General features: G+C 37.2%; 1 protein-coding gene across 1 annotated transcript in view; it reads left to right on the top strand.

Annotated features, from left to right (window-relative positions):
• Window positions 1-21,196, top strand: part of CAMK4 (calcium/calmodulin dependent protein kinase IV) — a 260,577-nt gene that overhangs the window by 224,245 nt on the left and 15,136 nt on the right. Inside the window, exon 9 of the mRNA XM_017527211.2 lies at window positions 20,968-21,043. Within this exon, the coding sequence (XP_017382700.1) occupies window positions 20,968-21,043 (76 nt within the window). The remainder of the gene's footprint in view (window positions 1-20,967; window positions 21,044-21,196) is intronic.

Below are 21,196 nucleotides of genomic sequence, written 5' to 3'. Positions count from 1 at the left end.
CTCCATCAGAAAGAGAGAGAGAGAGAGAGAGAGAGAGAGAGGGAGGGAGGGAAAGGGAGGAAGGGAAGGAAGGAGGCAGGGAAAGGAAGGGGAGAAGGAAAGAAGGAAGGAACCCAGAAATACAAACAAAAAATTATAGCATCTTAAGAAATATTGTGTTGTGTGGTTGTGTGTATTGAAAGCCACTGTGGAAACATAGGAAAAGGGTGATATTTTGAATTATCTGTCTTGTTTTCCATGGCCTTTATATTTGGGGTCACCCCTGCCCCAGAAATAGGCAAAGAACTACTACACAACTAACTCCTTTTAACAACTGTTGAAATCATAAAAATGAGATTGGCGAAGTATGGTAATATATTCATTGAAGCATATATGTGATTAAATCCATAGATTTTTAGTGTTCATTTATTAACGTTTTCATCTTACTAGGATTCAGAGACTTATACTTCCCCAAGATTCCACATCTAGTTTTTAGTGGCTCAGGAATAAGAATCCAGGTATCCAATGGCCTAAAAATCATAGAATTTTCCTGTAAAAAATTAATATACATGAATCAATACTGTTGTATTCATTGAAATATTTAACCATTATTGCTTTTATTTTTAAATCTTCATTTTAATTTTTTTGTTTTTGAGACAGATCTTGGCTCATTGCAACCTTCGCCTCCTGGGTTCAACTGATTCTCATGCCTCAGCCTCCTGAGTAGCTGGGATTCCACTATGCCCAGCTTTTTTTTCTTTTTCTTTCTTTCTTTCTTTNAGAGACGGAGTTTTGCTGTGTTGGCCAGGCTGGTCTTGAACTCCAGGCCTCAAGTGATCTTCTAGCCTCGGCCTCCCAAAATGCTGGGATTACAGGAATGAGCCACCATGTTCAGCTCATTTTAATTTTTTAAAATTCAAAAGTATTATCTGGCCAAGTGCAGTGGCTCATGCCTATAACCTTAGCACTTTGGGAGGCTGAAATGAGAGGATTGTTTGAGGATCAGAGTTCAAGACCAGCCTGATCAACATAGTGGAAAAAAAAATAGCTGGACATGTTGGCGTGTACCTGTTGTCCTAGTTACTCAGGAGGCTGAGGCAGGAGGATTGCTTGAGCCCAGGAGTTAATGCCATCTTATAATGGAGGCCTATTTTCTATTATTATTTTCTCTTGCAGATATCCATTTCCGCCTAGATTGTAAATAATGAGGAAAGAGGGAAATAAGACATTGAAAGTGACAAAGATAATTCTATTATAGGTAGTGGCTTATCAGGAAAAAGTAGTTTACCATATTATAAGAAAAAGAAGTGAAAGCAGCAAGGAAGCCTGGCATGGAGGTTGGGAGGTAGATTCTGCTTACCTTAGTGAACTATTTTGGGGATTGAGATGGAAAATAAAAGTGTTTTATTGGCTCTAAATTGTAAAATGTAGAAATGGAATTAGTATTGTATAGGCTGGGGCAGTCTTAGAAGTTAAAAACAAATAAGTTCAACATATTTCTTTACTGGAGCAAGGTTCAAATTGTATATAAGTAAATATTTGTGTCTTCATACATACTCTTGACCCAAAGGAAATAAACTAAAATATTACCTCATAATAGGAGCAGAAGAGGAGGGTAGGATTTTAAGGATACACTTGTGTGTAGTAACATAGGAAACACTGGAAAACACTTGGGAAAAATAGAAATCACCATAATATTAGGGCCCAGGAAATAGATAACCTAGAGCAGAAGCAACACCTAGGGTTTTGAATTAAATGTAAATTTTAACATAATTATGAATATTTGTCTCATCTATCTTACAAAAGTTAGATTGTTGACAGGTAATGCTAAAATTTGATTGTTGACGGGTAAAGCTAAAATTCCCTTTGAAAATCAGTTCTAGCCCTTTCTTCCCTCACCCCAGAGATATGCCATCATCAGTTTGCCATGTGTCTTTTTGAGAATAAGTAGGTGGGGAGGAAACTGTCCATTTATAGAAAGAGTTGGAAATGAGACCCAAGCTCAAGACTGGTGAGAAGCATTATGATTCTATAGAAATCATGACTTTACACAGAGACTCTTTTGTATTCTTTTTTTGGTATGGTCAATCAGATGTGGTCACAAGAGGAGACAGAGGAGAAGCTCAGAAAGAAAAAAGTGTGTTACACTCACAGGTCCTAGAGACAGGAGGCACAGCAGGCCCCGTAGGGCCACTCAAGAAAGACACTAGGGTGGTCAGGTGGCAGAAGACAGGAGGAAGGGAAGGTTTAGGCCACCGCCTTTTTGGGGAGTTTCTTGGGAAAGGCAAGGCAAGGCAGGTGAACAGTTTAGAATTGGTTAGTTTGAATAATTTATGTGGGTTGCCTGGCTCCTGGTCCTGGATTATTAAGGCAGAGGAATATCCCCTCCTGAGGTGTACAGATCAGATGGAGGAGGTATGGCACTGGACTGGTTAATCTGTATGTGAAAGGCATGCCCCAGGCTGGGGCGCTTTGTTATCTTTCATAATTAACAAGCCCCACGAGAGGCAGGTTCTCTGCAGCCAGAAAGGCTTTTTAAGATGTCAAAAACATCATAATATATATAAAGAAAAATTTAAAATATTTACAATACAGCATTTAACTTGAAAAGGTGTTTGACACCCGTATTATTGACAGAGATGAAGTGTGAGCTTGTTTCATTACTTGTTAGGATGATTATATCCAAAGTCGATTATCCTTATGTGCACTGTGTCTACTCTTTACTTTTAATGAAAGCCTTTTCATATTACATCTTTCAAGAGACTGAGTGTTTATGTTATACCATCTGTCATTTCTCAGGAAGTGAAAAAGGAAAAGCCACGCATTCTGTCTCTTTCATAGAACCTTTGCCCCGGGCTATTAATAACAGGGTTCTCCTATAAGTGAATCGCAAAAGAAAAATCACAGATGCTTCATGTTTAAGCAAATACTCATTATTTCCTGGGAAATGTGCCCAGCCAAAACCAAACTCCAGGCCAGAAAATTAAAATTTGTGGTCCAGATAAATGAAATCAATGACTAGTGTTCTAAAATAACCCATGGAGAGTTCAGCTTTGAAGGGATTCTCAATATCTTGTGGTTGATAAAAGAAGTAGGTCACATACAGACAAAAAGAAAAAAATTCAATTAGGCCATAGCTCCTAATAAATGTGCTGCAATGTAACTATACAATATTAACTGCCAAAATGTTTTAACTGGTCTAGATATTTAAGACTTGAAGTCTGTAGATGTTTCAAACCCACCTACGCCAATCCTAGAAAAGAAGGACAAGTTGTTAGAGTAGAAACGAAACCAATATGTTAATGGTTAGGTAAAAAAAAAAATGTCTAATACCAGTTATCTAACTTATTCATGAGCTTATGTATGTTCATGTTTCATATTTGTACTTGTCTTTATTCAAATTTTATTTTCAGAGTCTACAAGCTGTTAGGAGTTTGTTTTCTTTTGGCATTTGCCAAGGTCTCATTATTTTCTGAGACAGTCCTACTGGCATAACTCAGAGGAAGTATTAATACATAAAAATGTCCCATGTGCTAAGCCTCTAAGCATAGTATTTTGCTATTTTCAGGCTTCAGTAATGGCAGATATATGTTGTGCTTCTATTTAAACCAAAATGAAGGCTAACTATTAACTGAAGAATAAGCTCCTATCATATGCAAAAATCTCTGTACTTACAGTCTGCAGGTGCCTAATTCTACAAATAATATTGTAGAATAATAATATTCTACTAGAGTATTCTGAGTTTCCATATAGAAGGAATATATATATTTCATATATACTATAACTGATTCAGGCTTGAAAGCTTGCACTGCTTGGTAACCAGTTCTGTCATAATTATCAGTAATTATAAATGGAGGTAGTATAATAAAGAGATGATTAAATATGGCACTTTAGCTATTGGCATGTGAAGGGCATGGTGAAAGTGTGGAATGACAGGTAAAAGAGAGATTCCCTTGCCTTCCTGCCCATAAAACTACCCTTGAATAACACCTCCTAAAGGATCGGCAAATAGCGATGGGCTAAAAAAGCCAGTGTCACCAACCTGATGTTCAGTATTAAAATCACACATATATTGCTCATCTACCCTAAGGCATGGTAGGTGTCTTTCACAGTCTGCCTTCTCTGCAGATTATATATGTAACTGCAGGGATGGGCTGGCCATATTTGGCCCTGTTTACCTGTTGCTCACAGGCATAGATTGCTGTTTGTCATTGCTCTTGTGATATTGTTGTTGTTCATGTTTTCATGCTTTACTAGGTTTGGAAGTCAGATGGCTGTTCCTACTTCAGGCTTCATCTTGAATATGTTAGTGAAACCCTCTAAATCTCAGTCTCCTCAACTATACAATGGGAATAATAACATTTATTTCATAGGGCTATTATACAGAATAAATAAGATAATGTATGTGAAGTTCTTGCACAGTACCTGGTATCGAAAACATGCAATAAATGTTAGGCATTACTGAAGTCATTACAATAATTATGAGTATCATCATCCTCATCGTTTTCTTGTTACTATTGAAAAGGTATCAATTCCTTTGATTATGCAGTGATTTTTCCGTTTTGTCCTCACAACAGTAAGTCCTAATATCTGGGGAGTTGGTTTGAGGTTCTTTGAAATTACTGCATCTCTTGCACAGTTCTTTAGTTTAGAAATAAAAAGACTCATTTAAAAAAAATTCCTCTTGAGATTTAAATGACATTGACAGTTCTGAACTTTATTGTTTTATGGACATTTTAAAATAGTTTTTTTAGATTTTTAAACTTACTAAATATGAATGTTACAGTTCCTTATAATGCAGAGTGGTTTTAAAAGGATAATCCATTTTAAAAAATGATGGAGAAAGTAAATATAATCTTTTTTAAGACTAATGGTTTTCCAGATAATAGTTTAAGAAATTTTAGTATTTTTACTTGGTAAATATGGCACTTCCTACTGAGTAAGTATGAAGTTACACTGAAAAATGTATCCTTTTGTATAGCTTAATATTTACCTACTTAAAATTATTATTCCAAAATTGGAAATGATTGGAAAAAGATGGGATTTGTTTCTTAGTTTTAATGACTACAGGAAGACAAAGTCTCCTCAGTGATTAGACACTGAATGAAACAGGAGATGTGCTGAAGTTCATTGAGTTGGTCCCAGCATCTGATCTGCCAGTGCCACTTTTGTGCTGAGTTCACTGCATTGTATTTCTTTATGGAGGTCAGTGAGCTCCTCAGAGATGACCCAGTGCTCTGACAGCCTTTATCAGGGGAATTCAAGCAGACCCTACATTTGAACATGTCATATGAATATTACCATTGAAAGTATTTCTTAAAATGCTATTCACAGAACAGTTTCTAAGATTACACAGCACAATTAAGCAAGTCTTGTCTTCTGTTAGTGCCCTTTCGTGATTTCAAGGATAATTCCACACACTTGCTACATTGCAACTTTTAAAAGAAATAACCCATTAGATTCACTCTCTAAAATTTAAGAAATTTTCAGCAGCTAACATTTTGAACAAAAGAGATCTCTGCTTAACTCCCAACAAAACAGAAAGTTGGGTTAACCAGTAAACATTTTCTCTAACATGAACATATACTAATATGAAAAATGTAGGAAAATTTAAACGAAAGAATACATTTCATAACCTAAAATAGAAGCTTTTAGAATAGTTTCACAAAACACATAGTGTTTATGTTCATTTCACAAAGAATAAATAGCTTAAGTGAAATAACAAGAGTATCAAATTATACTAGAATCCAATCAAGTAAAGGATGATCTCACCCAAGAATTAATTAAACACCTAAAGTGGTAAATTCATTTTTACAATGATCTTTTAAAATATCTAGTTAATTAAATGCATGGTAAAATTCGAATTGCACCAACTGTAACTTTCTACTTGACCATCTGGTATGCTGCACACCAGGGTTCTTGGGTAGCTTTTGGGCAATGGGAAAGAGACTATCAGGGAAGGGGAGAAGAAGTGAGGCAGAGACTGATAACCAGGTGAGAAGGGTCCCCCACATCCATCTCCCCTTCTGTCCATAACCCTTCTTTCTCCCTGAGGAGATCATGTCACCAAGCCATCATATAACTGCGACAGGCATGCTTTCAGCATCTGTATCAGTTGAATAGTGCCAAGTAAAGGAAAAATAGGGACAGATACAGGGTGGTGAGGCAAGGCCATCAAGAGCTAATCTTGTTCTCGATTTAGAGAGGAAAGGGACTCTACAGATTGGGCATGAGTTTAGTTTAAGCTGTATTAGAAGTTTGAAATCTGAAGAAAAGTGCGTCTTTGGGGTGCTTATATTGGCTTGGTGCTGCCCTGAACAACGTGGTTTCTATGGAACTTTAGTTGTGTAAAACAGTCAGGGTTTTTCTCATTTAATAAATTTTTGTTGCACTTCTGCTATACACTAGACACTGTTGTATGTTGTAAAGATATAGCAGAAAAAAACAGACCAAAGTAACTCTTCCTTAAGTATACCGTAGTACATTTTAGTGGGAGAAGACCACAATAAATATGTATTATACAGAAAGAGGTGGTCACTTCTATGAAGTAATATAAAGTTGAAAAAGGAGGCTGAGTTATAATTTAAACAGGGTAATTAAGGAAGGCTTTGTGTTAGAATGAAATATGTAAGCAAAAATTTGAGAGAAAGAGAGGGCAAACCACATGGATATCTAGGGAAAGAATGTTCCAGGTGAAGGGGGCGGGGCACACTAACAAACCTGAGGCAAGAACACACCAGGTATCTTTAAGGTCCACTAAGAAGGTTGGTGGGTTGATTGGAATGCAGTGACAAGGGAAGAAAATAGTAGGTAGGAGAGGGGATAACTAACAACTGAAGGAATGGAGTTAACTTTTACTGAGATGGGAAGATGTTTGGAACAGCAGGCTTAGGGCTTGTTAATTTCTACATGCCTGTTAGATATACAAGTGGAGGTGACGTGGGCAGAAAGTAATATATGTCCACATGTCAACTTGGCTACTGATATAAATGTGGATGTTACCAGCATATAGATGGTATTTCAAGTCATGAGACTATCAGGCATGCCCAAGACGGAAAAGTAGACAACCCAGGCTGATCCTTCGGCAGCATCACCATTAGTAGGCCAGAGAGAAAAAAAAGGAACATTTACTATTTACAGAACTTCAAATAGTAGAAGAAGCTCCAGAGGGCAGAATTAGGAATTGTGAATGGATGATGCAAGACACAGATTTCTGGCTCAATATACAAAACAACATTCTAACAACTAAAGCTGTCAGCAGTAGTAGGGGCTATCTCCTTGGTTTGGGAGTGTTCACAAAAGCTGATTGACTCATCTCTTGGGATCCAAGGCTATCAGCAAGGGAAGAGACGGAAGATTCCTGTTAATTTTTTGATATCACTCAGTAGCTATATAGTGTGTGATATTAAATAATATCACCGGAAAATATATATTCTATATATTCTATACCTGTAAACCAAGTTGAGGATTATGGCAACCACTTACTTAACTCAAAGTTAACCAAATATATTTTGGTTTGAGATGGCTGATAAAATCGAATCTCAAGAGATTGTCTCCAGTATCCTCTCCTGACTTCTCATGTTCTCTTTTGAGTTTGGAGACAGTCTTTTAATGTAATGGTAACCCTTAACTTCTGGGTCTCCACACCATAAATCATTTTTAATGCCCAGTTCTATAGAAGACACTACTTCGAGAACAGAACCAACTGTGCCAGAGAATTCACAGCCCTGTGAGGATTCGACTCTATTATTACATATGTGAGGGTGGGATGATGGGAGGAAAAGAGGTCAAAAGGAAGAGGTGATTGATGGCAAGTGGGTAGAAGACTTGCTTAAAATGTCTTATTTTGGACCAGAACACCTACAGAATGTTCCATTTTAAAATGTTATTACAGAAAGGATATGCATAAAATAAAAATAAAAAGTTTTGCAAGAATTATTATTGATAATCATCAGTGAGAAGGTTTATATCTCCTTTAGAGAAAAACATAATGTTTTTATTTATTTATTTACTTTATTTATTTATTTTCTTGGAGACAGAGTTTTGCTCTGTCACCCATGCTGAAGTGTAGTGGCACGATCTTGGCTCACCTCTGCCTCCTGGGTTCAAGCAATTCTCCTGTCTCAGCCTCCCGAGTAGCTAGGATTACAGGCGCACACCACCACACTTGGCTAATTTTTTGTATTTTGGTACAGACAGTGTTTCACCGTGTTGCCCAGGCTAGTCTTGAACTCCTGAACTCAGGAAATCCACCTGCCTCATAATGTTTTTCATACTTAACATATGAGACATTTTAAATTCCACCTCCACTACTTCATGTTTGCACCTCCATCTACTGAAGAGATTTTTATTTAATGTCAATATTAGGATGAGATAGGTTTATTTATTTTATTCTACTTCGTTTCACAAAAATTGAAAGGTAGCTTTTCAGCAGTTAATACTACTTTACCAGCATCCATCACAACTCTGTAGTGACCGGGAGACTTGGTCTAATTCAGAGTTGGAGAAAATGACAGTGACTTCAAGATAGGAAGGCTTGATGGAATTTCAAAGAAAAGCAGATTTTCACAGGTAATAAAAATGAGTTGTATTTTTTTTCCTTTTTTGAAAGCACTAGGTGTTCTCAAATATTTGATTTTCTCTTCAAGATATTATTTAAAAAATAAAAAATAAGTTGAGGAAAATAAATAGACTATTTTCACTCATTTATAAGATTTATGCAAAGAGAAAATCATATAATTCTGTTGGTAAGGAAGACTTTTTTTTTAACAGCTTAAATGAAAAACGTGAAGTGGGAGTCAGATTGACTGATAATTGCAGTGTGAAAAATCAAGAGCCCTGGAAAAAGGAAAGAGTGAGTTAGAACATAAAGTACATCACTTGTGTTTCAAAACACCTAACTTTATCTTTTCTTACACCACTCTCCAGTCACAGAAAGCTAAAATGACAGAAGCCGCAGATACCTTCTCAGCCTTTCTCAACCTTTCAGAGCATGACACACATAGGACTGAGAATGTTCTGAGACTCACTGTAGTAAATGGACACGGCTGCTTCTAGCCAGAGGCAACCCCCTCTGCAAGTGTCAGGTGTATTTCAGTCTCATCTGCACCTTCGTCACTGCACTTAGTCTCCTGAACTGGGGCATTATCTTTCTTATCAAATCAAAAATTGCCCCAAGTTTTAAACAGGTTGTGCTCCTTTCTTAGCAAATGTAGATGACAGCTAAACAAAAGACCACACAAAGTACAGATGCTGAGAAAAGCACCTAGTGGGGAGTCTGCACAACTGTGGGCACTGCCGCTGCCTTTAGGCAGCTGCCCAGGTGCATTCTTCTCCTCTGGGTTCCTAGGCCAAGCTAGGAAAAGGAGAGAGGCAGAGAATTTCCTAACACTGCTCTTCTACCTCTCTAGATAAATCCCATGTGTGCTCCACCCTTCTCTCTCCTCCCTCCTCCTTTCCAGAGGCACAGTTTAGAGAGACTCTAGATGCTGGGCTCAAAATACAGTGGATTTTTATGGCTCCCAGAAAACTCTGAATTAAAGACAAGCCTCTACAGTTAAAAAAAAAAAAAATCCCATTGTTTTCCCCTAACTCTAATATGGAGAATAATTCTGGAAAGTCAGATTCAGACTTTCAGATGCAAATGCAAATAGATTTTTTTCCCATGTTTTGAATTGCTAAAAAAGAAAGAATGAAGAGAATTTTGAAACAAACAAGACCCCTGACTGACTGGATCTGCAGCCTGGCCTCTACCTGCCTCACAGGCGCTGCGCATCACACGTAGGCATGGCTGGATACCTGAGCCGTGCTCCAGCCATGCTGGCTTCTTTCAGTTCCTCCAGTGCCCGTTGCTCCTTCCTGCCACAAGGTCTTTGCATATCTTCTTTTTCTGCTTGCAACTCTCTTCTCCCTTTTTCCTCAGCCTCTTCCCCCTTTGCCTAATTAACTTCCCTAGATCCTCCACATCTCAGTTCAAACTTGCTTGCTTCAGTCACATTCCTTGACCTCTGTGACCAGGCCAACTCCCTACTAAAGACAAGGCATTCTCCTACCAAGCCCTTCCAGTTATCACTTTGCATTTCTTCCTTTGATGTTTTTGATTAACGTCTACACCCCCCACCCACCTGTAAGCTCCTAGATGTCAGTGACTTGTTCTCTTTAACCCTACCATTATTCCCCTAGCACCCCCAAGTATAGTTGGCCTATCACACAGCAGGTTCTTAATAAGTATTTGATGATTTCTTTAATGAGTGAATGAATGAACCTGTTGATTTCATTCACCTTAGTCTCCCTCAAATTTTTCCCAAGAGTTACTTATAGTTTGAAAGGTTTTCTGATGAAGAATGCCACTCTGTAGTTTTAACTCAGTAAGAAGGAGTCATAAAGTTCATCTAGGGCATCGACAAAATGAAAGTACAGTCAATGACCAAAATCATCCCTTAACTTCTCTCCTGGAGATTTAAGGAAAGAAGGCAGATTTACCACCTATAAGTGACCCCTAGACCATATCTGATGCTTTCTATTTTGGGATCATTTCCAAAACTAGTTACAATGATTTTATTTGATAAAATAAAATTCTGATCCCAATCTCTAGAGGAACACTCAATCTCTAAATGTTTCAATGGTGCCATCACCTTATTTAAAAAAAAAAAAAAATCACTCTTTAGCCTAGATGGTATGTTAATGAATATATAAGGTTTGAATTTTTGTATAATTTTTATATTTAGTTAAATTTGCTTTTTTTAAAAAAAGAAGTCTGACATTTTGGGAATTCTAAGACCCCTTACCAGAATTATTCTGCGTTGGAGATTGAAATATGAGATTTTATCAGAGTGCTGTATCATTTAGTGTTTTATGAGCAATAACATGAATTGATAAGACAATTTAGGAGGTGGCAGACAGCTTGGATTCACTTGGAATACAGCCAGAAAAAATAAATAAATGATTATCTACTAATTCAGAAAAGACGATGATTCTAAGTATTTTAAATATGCTTTAAAAAACTGTTTTACAAATCAGCAAGAAAAAAAAAAGCTAGGCAAAGGGCATGAATAGACAATGGTCAAAAGAAGATATACAAATGGGAGAGAATTCACAGACCTTGTGTAGGAAGCAGGTTGTTCCTGCAGGCCCCAGGAGACAGCCGAAAAACTCTGAAGACAAAGGATATAACCTCTTGGGACTCTAGGGCCCTATCTATCACCTAATCCTGCTCTTGAAAGTGCCACCTCCTGGCAGGAGGCAAACCAATACAAAACTACTGCAATAAACAAATCTACAACTAAGGACCCTCAAAGAGTCCATTTCACTTTCCTGCCACCTCCCCCGGAGCAGGTGCTGCCGTACATGGCTGAGAGATCTGAAGACAGTTTACATCACAGGACTCTGGGCAGACACAGGTCCCAAGTACCAGCCCAGATCCCAGTAGCTCCACTGACTGGCTGGATCCAGAAGAGAAATAACAAGCATTGCAGTTTGGCTCTCAGGAAGCCACATCCCTAGAGATAGGAGGAAAGCACAGCATTGAGGGAATGCCTTGTGGGATGAAAGAATCTGAACAGCAGCCTTTTAGCCCCAGATCTACCCTCTGACATAGCCTACCCAAATGAGAAGGAACCAGAAGAATAATTCTGGTAATATGACAAAACAAGATTCTTTCACACCCTGGAAAGATAACATTAACTCACCAGCAATGGATCCAAACCAAAAGAAATCCCTGAATTGCCAGAAAAAAAAAATCAGAAGGTTGATCGTCAACCTAATCAAGGAGGGACCAGAGAAAGATGAAGTCCAATTTAATGAAAATTTTTAAAAATGATATGAGATATGAGGGGAAAAATCTTTAGGGAAATAGCATGAGTAAAAAAACATTCATAACTTCTGGAAATGAATGACACACTTAGAGAAATGCAAAATGCACTGGAAAGTTTCAGCAATAGACTGAACAAGCAGAATAAAGAACTTCTGAGCTCGAAGATAAAGTTTTTGAATTAACCCAATTCAATAAAGACAAAAGAATTTTAAAAAATGAAAACAGCCTCCAAGAGGTTTGGGATTATGCTAAATGAACAAACCTAAAAATAATGGGTGTCCCTGAGGAAGAAGAAAAATCTAAAAGTCAGGAAAATATATTTGTGGGAATAATTGAGAAACATTTCTCTGGCCTTACTAGAGATCTAGAGGTTCAAGTAAGTACAGGAAGCTCAAAGAACACCTGGGGAATTTATCACATAAAGATCAACACCCAGGCACATAGTCATCAGGTTATCTAAAGTCAAGACAATGGAAATAATCTTAAGAGCTGTGTCTTCTATAGAAGTGGACACTGAAAGTGATTTATGGTGTGGAAACCCAGAAGTTAAGGGTTACTGTTACATTAAAAGGCTGTCTCTAAACTCAAAAAGAACATGAGAAGTCAGGAGAGGATATTGGTGACTTCTATTTTATCAGCCATTTCAAGCCAAAATATATTTGGTTAACTTTGATTTAAGTAAGTGTTTGCCATAATCCTCAACTTCGTTTACATATATAGAATATATAAACAGTTTTCCGGTGGTATTATTTAATACCACACACTATATATTTACTGGGTAATATCAAAAAATTAACAGGAGTCTTCCTTCTCTTCCCTTGCTCATAGCCTTGGATCCTGAGAGATGAGTCAATCAGCTTTTGTGAACACTCCCAAACCAGGGAGATAGCCCCTGCTGCTGACAGCTTTAGTTGTTAGAATACTGTTTTGTATATTGAGTCAGAAATCTGTGTCTTGCAATATCCATTCACAATTCCCAGTTCTACCTTCTGGAGCTTCCTCTACTATTTGAAGTTCTGTAAATAATAAATGTTCCTTTTCTTCTCCCTGACCTACTAATGGTTGTGTTGCCAAAGGATCAGTCTGGGTTTCACTTAAGGCAGTGCTAAGAGAAAAATTCATACCTTTATATGCCTACATCAAAAAGTCTAAAAAAGCACAAATAGACAATTTAAGGTCAAACCTCAAGGAACTAGAGAAACAAGAACAAACCCAGCCCAACCCAGCAGAAGAAAAGAAATAGCTACGATCAAAGCAGAACTAAATGAAATTGAAACAAACCAAAAAAATTACGAAAGATAAATGAAACAAAAAGCTGGTTCTTTAAAATGATAAGAAAAAAAGGTAGACCATTAGCAAGAATAACCAAGAAAAGAAGAGATGATCCAAATAAGCTCAATTAGAAACAAAATGGAATATATTATTACCAATACCACAGAAAAACAAAAGATCATCCAAGGCTATTAGGAATACCTTTAGAGTGCAAAAACTAGAAAACTTAGAGGAGATGGATAAATTCCTGGAAATATACCACCCTCTTAGATTAAACCAGGAAGAAACAAAAACTCTGAACAGACCAATAAGAAGCAGCAAGATTGAAATGTTAATTTTAGAAGTTACCAACAAAAAAAGTCCAACACCAGATGGAGTCGCAGCTGAATTCTATCAAACATTCAAAGAAGAATTGGGACTAATCCTATTGGCAGTATTCCAAAAGATAGAGAAACAGGAAATCCTCTCTAAATCATTCTATGAAGCCAGTATCACCCTAATACCAAAACCAGGAAAAGACATAACCAAAAAGAAAACTACAGATCAATATCCCTGATGAATATAGATGCAAAAATCCTTCACAAATACCAGCTAACCAAATCCAACAGCATATCAAAAAGATAATCTGTCATGAACAGGTGGGTTTCATACCAGGGATGTAGGGATGGTTTAACATATGCAAGTCAATAAATGTGATATACCACATATATCTACTGGGTAATATCAAAAAATTAACAGGAGTCTTTTTAACAGAATTAAAAACAAAAATCACATGATTATCTCAATAGACTTAAGAAAAAGTGTTTGACAAAGTGCAGCATCCCTTTATGATTAAAACCCTCAGCAAAATCAGCATAGAAGGATTGTACCTTAATATAATAAAAGCTATTTATGACAAACTCAAAGCCAGCATAATACTGAAGGGGGAAAAGTTGAAACCATTCCCCCTGAGAACTGGACCAAGACAAGGATGTCCACTCTCATCACTTTTATTCAACATAGTACTCAAAGTACTAGCCAGAGCAATCAGACAAGAGAAAGAAATGAAGGGCATCCAAATCAGTAATGAGGAAGTCACACTGTCAGTTTGCTGATGATATCGTTGTATACCTACAAAACCCTAAAGTCTCCTGCCAAAAGCTCCTAGATCTGATAAATGAATTCATCAAAGTTTCAGGATATAAAATTAATGTACAGAAGTTAGTAGCTGTGCTATACACCAACAGCAACCAAGGTGAGAATAAAAAAAATTAAAAAAACTCAACCCCTTTTACAATAGATACAGAAGATTAAGGTACTTAGGAACTACCTAACCAAGGATGTGAAAGACCTCTACAAGGAATACTACAAAACACTGCTGAAGCAAATCATAGATGGCACAAACAAATGGAAACATGTCCCATGCTTATGGATGAATAGCATCAATATTGTGAAAATGACCATACCGCTGAAGCAATCTACAAATTCAATGCAATTCCCATCAAAATACCACCATCATTCATCACAGATTTAGAAAAAACTTTTTTATTCATATGGAAACACAAAAGAGCCCACATAGCCAAAGCAAGACTAAGCAAAAAAAAAAAAAAACCAAATCTGGAGGCATCACCTTACCTGACTTTAAACTATACTATAAGGCCATAGTCACCAAAACAACATGGTACTGGTATAAAAATAGGCACATATCTCAATGGAACAGAATAGAGAACCTAGAAATAAAGCCAAATACTTACACCCACTGATCCTCAACAAAGCAGGCAAAAACAAAGTGGGGAAAGGATACCCTATACAACAAATGGTGATGGGATAATTGGCAAGCCACATGTAAAATAATGAAACAGGATCCTCATTCCTCACCTTCTACAAAAATCAACTCAAGATGGAACAAGGACTTAAAGCCAAGACCTAAAACCATAAAAATTCTAGGAGATAAGTCAGAAAAACCCTCCCATAAATTGGCTTAGGCAGACTTCATGACCAAGAACATAAAAGCAAATGCAATAAAAACAAAGATAGAATTAATCAAACTAAAATGCTGCTGCACAGCAAAAGAAACATTCAGCAGAGTAACAGATAACCTACAGAGTGAGAGAAAATCTTCACAATCTATACATCTGACAAAGAACTAATACCCAGAATCTACAAGGAACTCATACAAATCAGCAAGAAAAAAAAATCCCATCAAAAAATGGGGTAAGGACATGAATGGACAATTCTCAAAAGAAGATATACAAATGGCTAACCAACATTAAAAAAAAAAAAAAAAAAAAAAAAAAAAAAACAAAAGGCTAACCAAAAATAAAAAAAAAAAAAAAAAGCCCAACATCACTAATGATTTGGGAATTGCCAAATCAAAATCACAATGCAGTACCACCTTACTCCTGCAAGAATGGTCATGATCAAAAAATCAAAAAATAATACATGTTGGTGTGGATGTTGTGAAAAGGAAACACTTTTACACTGTTGGTGGGAATGTAAACTGGTACAACCACTATGGAAAACAGTGTGGAGATTCCTTAAAAAACTAAAAGTAGAACTACCATTTGATCCAACAGTCCCACTACTGGATATCTACTCAGAAGAAAAGAAGTTATATGAAAAGAAACTTGCCCAAATGCCCATCAATCAATGAGTTAGTAAAAAAAAAAAAAAAAGTGATACACACATATACACACACACACAATGGAATACTACTCAGCTATAAAATGGAGTGACATAATGACATTTGCAGCAAACCAGATGGAATTGGAGACCATTATTCAAAGTGAAGTAACTCAGGAATGGAAAAACAAACATCATATGTTTTCCCTCATAAGTGAGAGCTAAGCTATGAGGATGCAAAGGCATAAGAATGATACAAATGGGCTTTGGGGATTCAGGGAAAAGAGTGGGATGGGGGGTGAGGGATAAAAGACTACACATTGGGTAGAGTGTACAATGCTTGGGTAATGGGTGCACCAAAATCTCAGAAATACTAAAGAAACTTTCCATGTGACCAAACGCCTCCTATTCTCCCAACGTTACTGAAGTAAAAATAAAAAGAAAACTATTAAGAAAGCTGTTTTATGTCTTAAAATGATTTTCTTCTTCTGTTTTGTTTGTTTTGATAATGAGGTGAGAAACAATATGAAGGACAGCCAGAGTGCTTATACCATTAAAGGATATACTAATTGATGCCTTTTTTAAAAAAACTAAATTGAAAGTAGATGACTTTCTCACCCTAAGGAGATCACAAATTAGTAGAATTACCTTCAAGGACATTTGATACTTAGGTTGATACTTAAGAGACTTGAAGCTAGGGGTGCCAGAGCCTGAACTTTCTTATAAAAAAAACTTCTGGCTCTTGGAAAGTGCATAATAAGATTACTAGAGTGTGGTCTGCTGGTTCTGAACAAAATCAATGCTATATTAACTACTAATTTAAAATATTTGGGCTGGGCACAGTGGCTCATGCCTATAATTTCAGCACTTTGGGAGGTCAAGGCAGGTGGATCCCCTGAGGTCATGAGTTTGAGACCAACCTGGCCAACATGGTGAAACCCCATCTTTACTAAAAATACAAAAATTAGCTGGACATGGTGGTGGGCACCTGTAATCCCAGCTACTCAAGAGGTGGAGGCACAAGAATCACTTGAACCTGGGAGGCGGAGGTTGCAGTGAACCAAGGTTTTCTAGGAAAAAAATTCCTAGAAATTTTTTCTGGGAATAATTCACCTGCACTCTAGTCTGGGCAATAAAAGTGAAACCCTGTCTCAAAAATATATATATATTTAGAGGTTATTGAAAATTACATATAATTGTGTCTAGATGTTTTGACTTTGTTTCACTCCATTTGTTTATGATTTTAAAGATAAGTTTTTTTTTAAGGTAATTATTTTTAGGAGAAATTTATTTTGGAGGGCAAAAATATTTTTTACTATACTTGTCTGTTTTCTTCACTTTGTGAAGTTTAGCTTTTTTCATAACAAGTTTACTCTCATTGCAGTACAATGTTTCACAAAAAAATTAATTGCCTTTGGAGCATAAGGTTCCACCTAATGCTGTGATAGGAGATCAGAACTTGCCGTGTTACGTTTGAAACTCAGACTCCTATAAAGTGGATACAAAAAGCAGTTTGTAGCACACTGTTCATTTTCCTTAGAGTTCTTTGGCTGGGAGTTATAAACAATGGTTAGAGAAAACACCTGACCCTTGCCAGTATGTGTCTCTGGCCTACACAGGTTGGGAGCATTGATTGCACTAGAGCCAATAGGATGAGTACCCACAGATACACAGTAGCTCTTGTAGCAGAAGAAATGAGAAATGCAACAGGTCTGCGGGTTAGAATGGTTGTTCTTGTTCTCTCTTCTTGTTGAATGGTCAGTAACACATTCTTTACTAATAATATAATGGGTAGCAGGTTAAAACTCAAAGTTAACTTGGAAATCAGCTATTGTGATTCATTTACATTTTAGAGGTAAAAAACCAAGATCCAGAAAATGTAAAAGACTCTCCCAATATATTTCTGTATTTATGTTTAAATGTCAGTGTGGGGCTTGATAGCATTTCAGACCAGATAAGATTCACCAATGTGAAAACCTGAGTGGAAAAGGACTAATGCATGTTGAATATGCATATTCAATATCCATGCATTCAGCTCCTTGGCTGGAATAGTTCTCAGAGAAAAAATAGGCAGTAGCAGCCCTCCTGCAATGGCAGCATAATCCGAGTTCCCCTTTACAAGTGAAAGTTCACTGTCAGTGTGGTTGGGCTTAAAGACAATTTCTGCGGGGTACAGATTGCCCCAGAGAATGAAAGCTAACCTGACAGAGTGAATGACAGTAGTTGGTACCAGCCATGCATGTTTCTTAATTTTTTAAATTAAACCTTAAAAGAAAATTTTTCTAGGATTAATTCACCTGTAGATTTAAAAAACTTTTTGGCTGCAGATACAGTTCTGTAAAGGTTGCATCTTGCTGAATTGCTGTGTAAAGTGCTAGAATGCACACCCTCATCTCAGCATACAGGCTCTTTATCTCATATAGCGGTCACTTTAAAAAGTTTGTCAGAAAATGGTGAAAAGTGATGAAAAAATAATAACTTCATTTCTTAACATAAGCTGCATCAAGGTCAAGATAACACCAGCCAGTTAGTCTATCCCTAGAGAACTGAGGATCATGGGAACTTAGCCATGTCAGTGCAGTGTTTTTTACATTATTAACTGAAAAAGAGTAAATGTTCCTTATAGAGATTTTAAGATAAGGAAACAAAAAAAGTCAGAAGGAACCAAGTTAGTACTGTAAGGTAGATGCCTGATGATTTTCCATTAAAAGTCTCACAAAATGGTCCTTGTTTGATAAGAGCAATGAACATGAGCATTTTTGTGGAAGAGAAGGAATCTCTGGTGAAGGTTTCCTGGGAATTTTTCTGCTACAGCTTTGGCTAACTTTCTCAAAACAATCTCATATTAAACACATATTATTTTTCTTTGGCTCTCCAGAAAGTCAACAGGCAAAATGCCTTGAGCATCAAAAAAAAAAAAAAACCATTGCCATGACCCTTACTCTTTACCAATTTGCTTTTGCTTAGACTGGACCATTTTCACCTCCTGGTAGCCATTGCTTTGATTGTGCCTTTTCTTCAGGATTGTACTGGTAAAGCCATGTTTTATCTCTCTTATAATTCTTTGAAGAAGCAGTTCAGGATTTCACTCCCACTTGTTTAAAATTTCAATTGAAAGCTGTGTTTGTGTCTGCATCTGATACAGGTGCAAGGGTATTGTCACCCATCAAGTGGAAACTTTTCTCAGCTTCATTTTTCCATCAGAATCGCATAAGCTGAACTCACTGAGATGTTTGTGGTGTTGGCTATTGTTTCTGTTGTTGCCAGTCCTCTTCAATTAGGCCATGAGCAAGATTAATTTTTTTCTCAAAAATTGATGTGGATGGTCTGCCACTGTGGGCTTCATCTTCAACATTGTCTTGTCCCTTCTTAAAATGAGTTATTCACTTGTATACTGTTAATTTCTTTAGAACATTGTCCCCACAAACTTTTATAAAGCTCAATGTTTTTGCCATTCTTCCACCCAAGCTTTACCACAAGTTTGATGTTTGTTCTTGCTTCAGTTTTAGCAGAATTCATGTTGCTCAGATAGAAGCTCTTTTCAAACTGAAGTCTCAGTCTTTTTAGTGTCTCAGACTAGATCCTATTTGGACATGTTATGACAAGTTAGTGAAAGTTTATTTTGGTATAAAAAATTGTGAGATTCATGCATAAATTTTTATCATATGCATTTTCCATGAACTTTTTGAAGACTCCTCATATTTTATGTAACACAGTTTCCACAGGGAAAAGAAAATCGTAATTGGAGCATGATGAGAGTTAAGGGCTAGTATGGGATGAGATCAGTGAAACATCCACATTATTCATTCCTGTATGATAAATCCAGAGAGTCCCATGAGGATAGCCTCTTTCCAGAGCTCACTTTTTTCTTTTCTTTTTTTTTTTTTTTTTTTTTTTTTTTTTTTTTTTTTTTTTTCGAGTCGGAGTTTCACTCTTGTTACCCAGGCTGGAGTGCAATGGTGCGATCTTTTTGAGATGGAGTCTCACTCTCCCGGGTTCAAGCTATGCCTCAGCCTCTTGAGGAGCTGGGATTGCAGGCACCCACCACCATGTCCAGCTAATTTTTTTGTATTTTTAGTAGAAACAGGGTTTTACTATGTTGGCCAGGCTGGTCTCGAACTCTCTACCGCAAGTGATCCACCTGCCTCAGCCTCCCAAAGTGCTAGGATTACAGTTGTGAGCCACCGCACCCGGCCCCAGAGCTCACTTTGGCAATCAACACTGAATGTGACATTTGCAGCCTGCATAGACAGAGAATCCTGTTTACTTGCATTCCAACCCCCATCCAGAGAATGATATGGTATCCTCATCCCCAAGGTCTTCCTCAGGCAGCCTTCAGCATTAATCAAAAAGCTCTTTCTTTGAAAACACTCCTAGCACCTACAGCACTTGTGTTAAAAATCAAGAAAGGCCACTCTGGACAATAGGCCTCAGCTCTATTTCTCCATAGATGGTAGGGCTCTCACTTCCCCTTTTCTTCTGTTGTTAATTGGGCAAACAAATAACACCCTTAACGCTCAGGAAAATTGCCTGGATCCAGTTAATTACCCATTTTCACTAATCCAAGGTAATAAAAATGTAAAAGATACTGCTATTCTCCACTCCAGGACTATTTTATGACTGAGAAAGCCTTTCTTTTTCACAACAGTGGACAGAACTAATACAAGCCTACTCACTGTGCACAGATAAGTTCCCCTTTCTCAGTTCATGACCTCAAGCTGACTGGGATCAGCTGCTCCCTGAAGACCTACATGCATCTCTCAATGCCAGGACGTGTACCAGGGCATCTCCTAGTCCCTGCTGCAACCTTCTCAACTATAGACTTGTCAGCCCTCTTCACCATCTGCCCTGGTTCCCACCCTGCACTGTCAGACCCACACACTCACTGAAACACCCTGCTCCCAGCAGGTCTAGATCTCAAGGAGCATAATTGTGACTTTTTTCTCCCTTGTTACCCTTAACTTTCATTTCTATGTACAAAGCTCCCTCTGAAGTACTGGGTCTTTTGTAGCAGAGATATAGCTCTATCTACTTGATTTGAGCAGTTTCATGATCTTCTGACATGGAATATTAAACTTAATAGTGTTGTTTTATGCATCTCAAACACAGATAGACTATCATTTCTCTCACTAAAATAGACATAAGTATTTATAGCTTCATACTGTAGTTTGGGGAAAGAAGATTGGTTGTGAAACTGTTCAGAAACTTTTTTTGATGAATTCATTTCTTCCCCATTGCTTGATATTAAAATACAAACATTGACTGTAAGCTCAACCTTAACACAATTTTCACTTTTTCTGCAGCACCTGAAATTCTTAGAGGTTGTGCCTATGGACCTGAGGTGGACATGTGGTCTGTAGGAATAATCACCTACATCTTGTAAGTGAAGAAAAGCAATTTTTATGTAAACTATTTACCTTTCTGTGACATTTTCTAGGTGTCTCTAATTGTCATAAAAACCCTGAAGATTACTTTTTGCCTTTTTTTGATTTTCTGTTACATATAAAATGCATTTAGTGATAGAATTTCCTG

This window comes from Cebus imitator, unplaced genomic scaffold, assembly GCF_001604975.1.
Source record: "Cebus imitator isolate Cc_AM_T3 unplaced genomic scaffold, Cebus_imitator-1.0 Scaffold46, whole genome shotgun sequence".
In the NCBI taxonomy this organism is placed as follows: domain Eukaryota; kingdom Metazoa; phylum Chordata; class Mammalia; order Primates; family Cebidae; genus Cebus; species Cebus imitator.
Note: the sequence above shows the minus strand (reverse complement) of the source record. Positions and strands in the feature narration are given on the sequence as shown.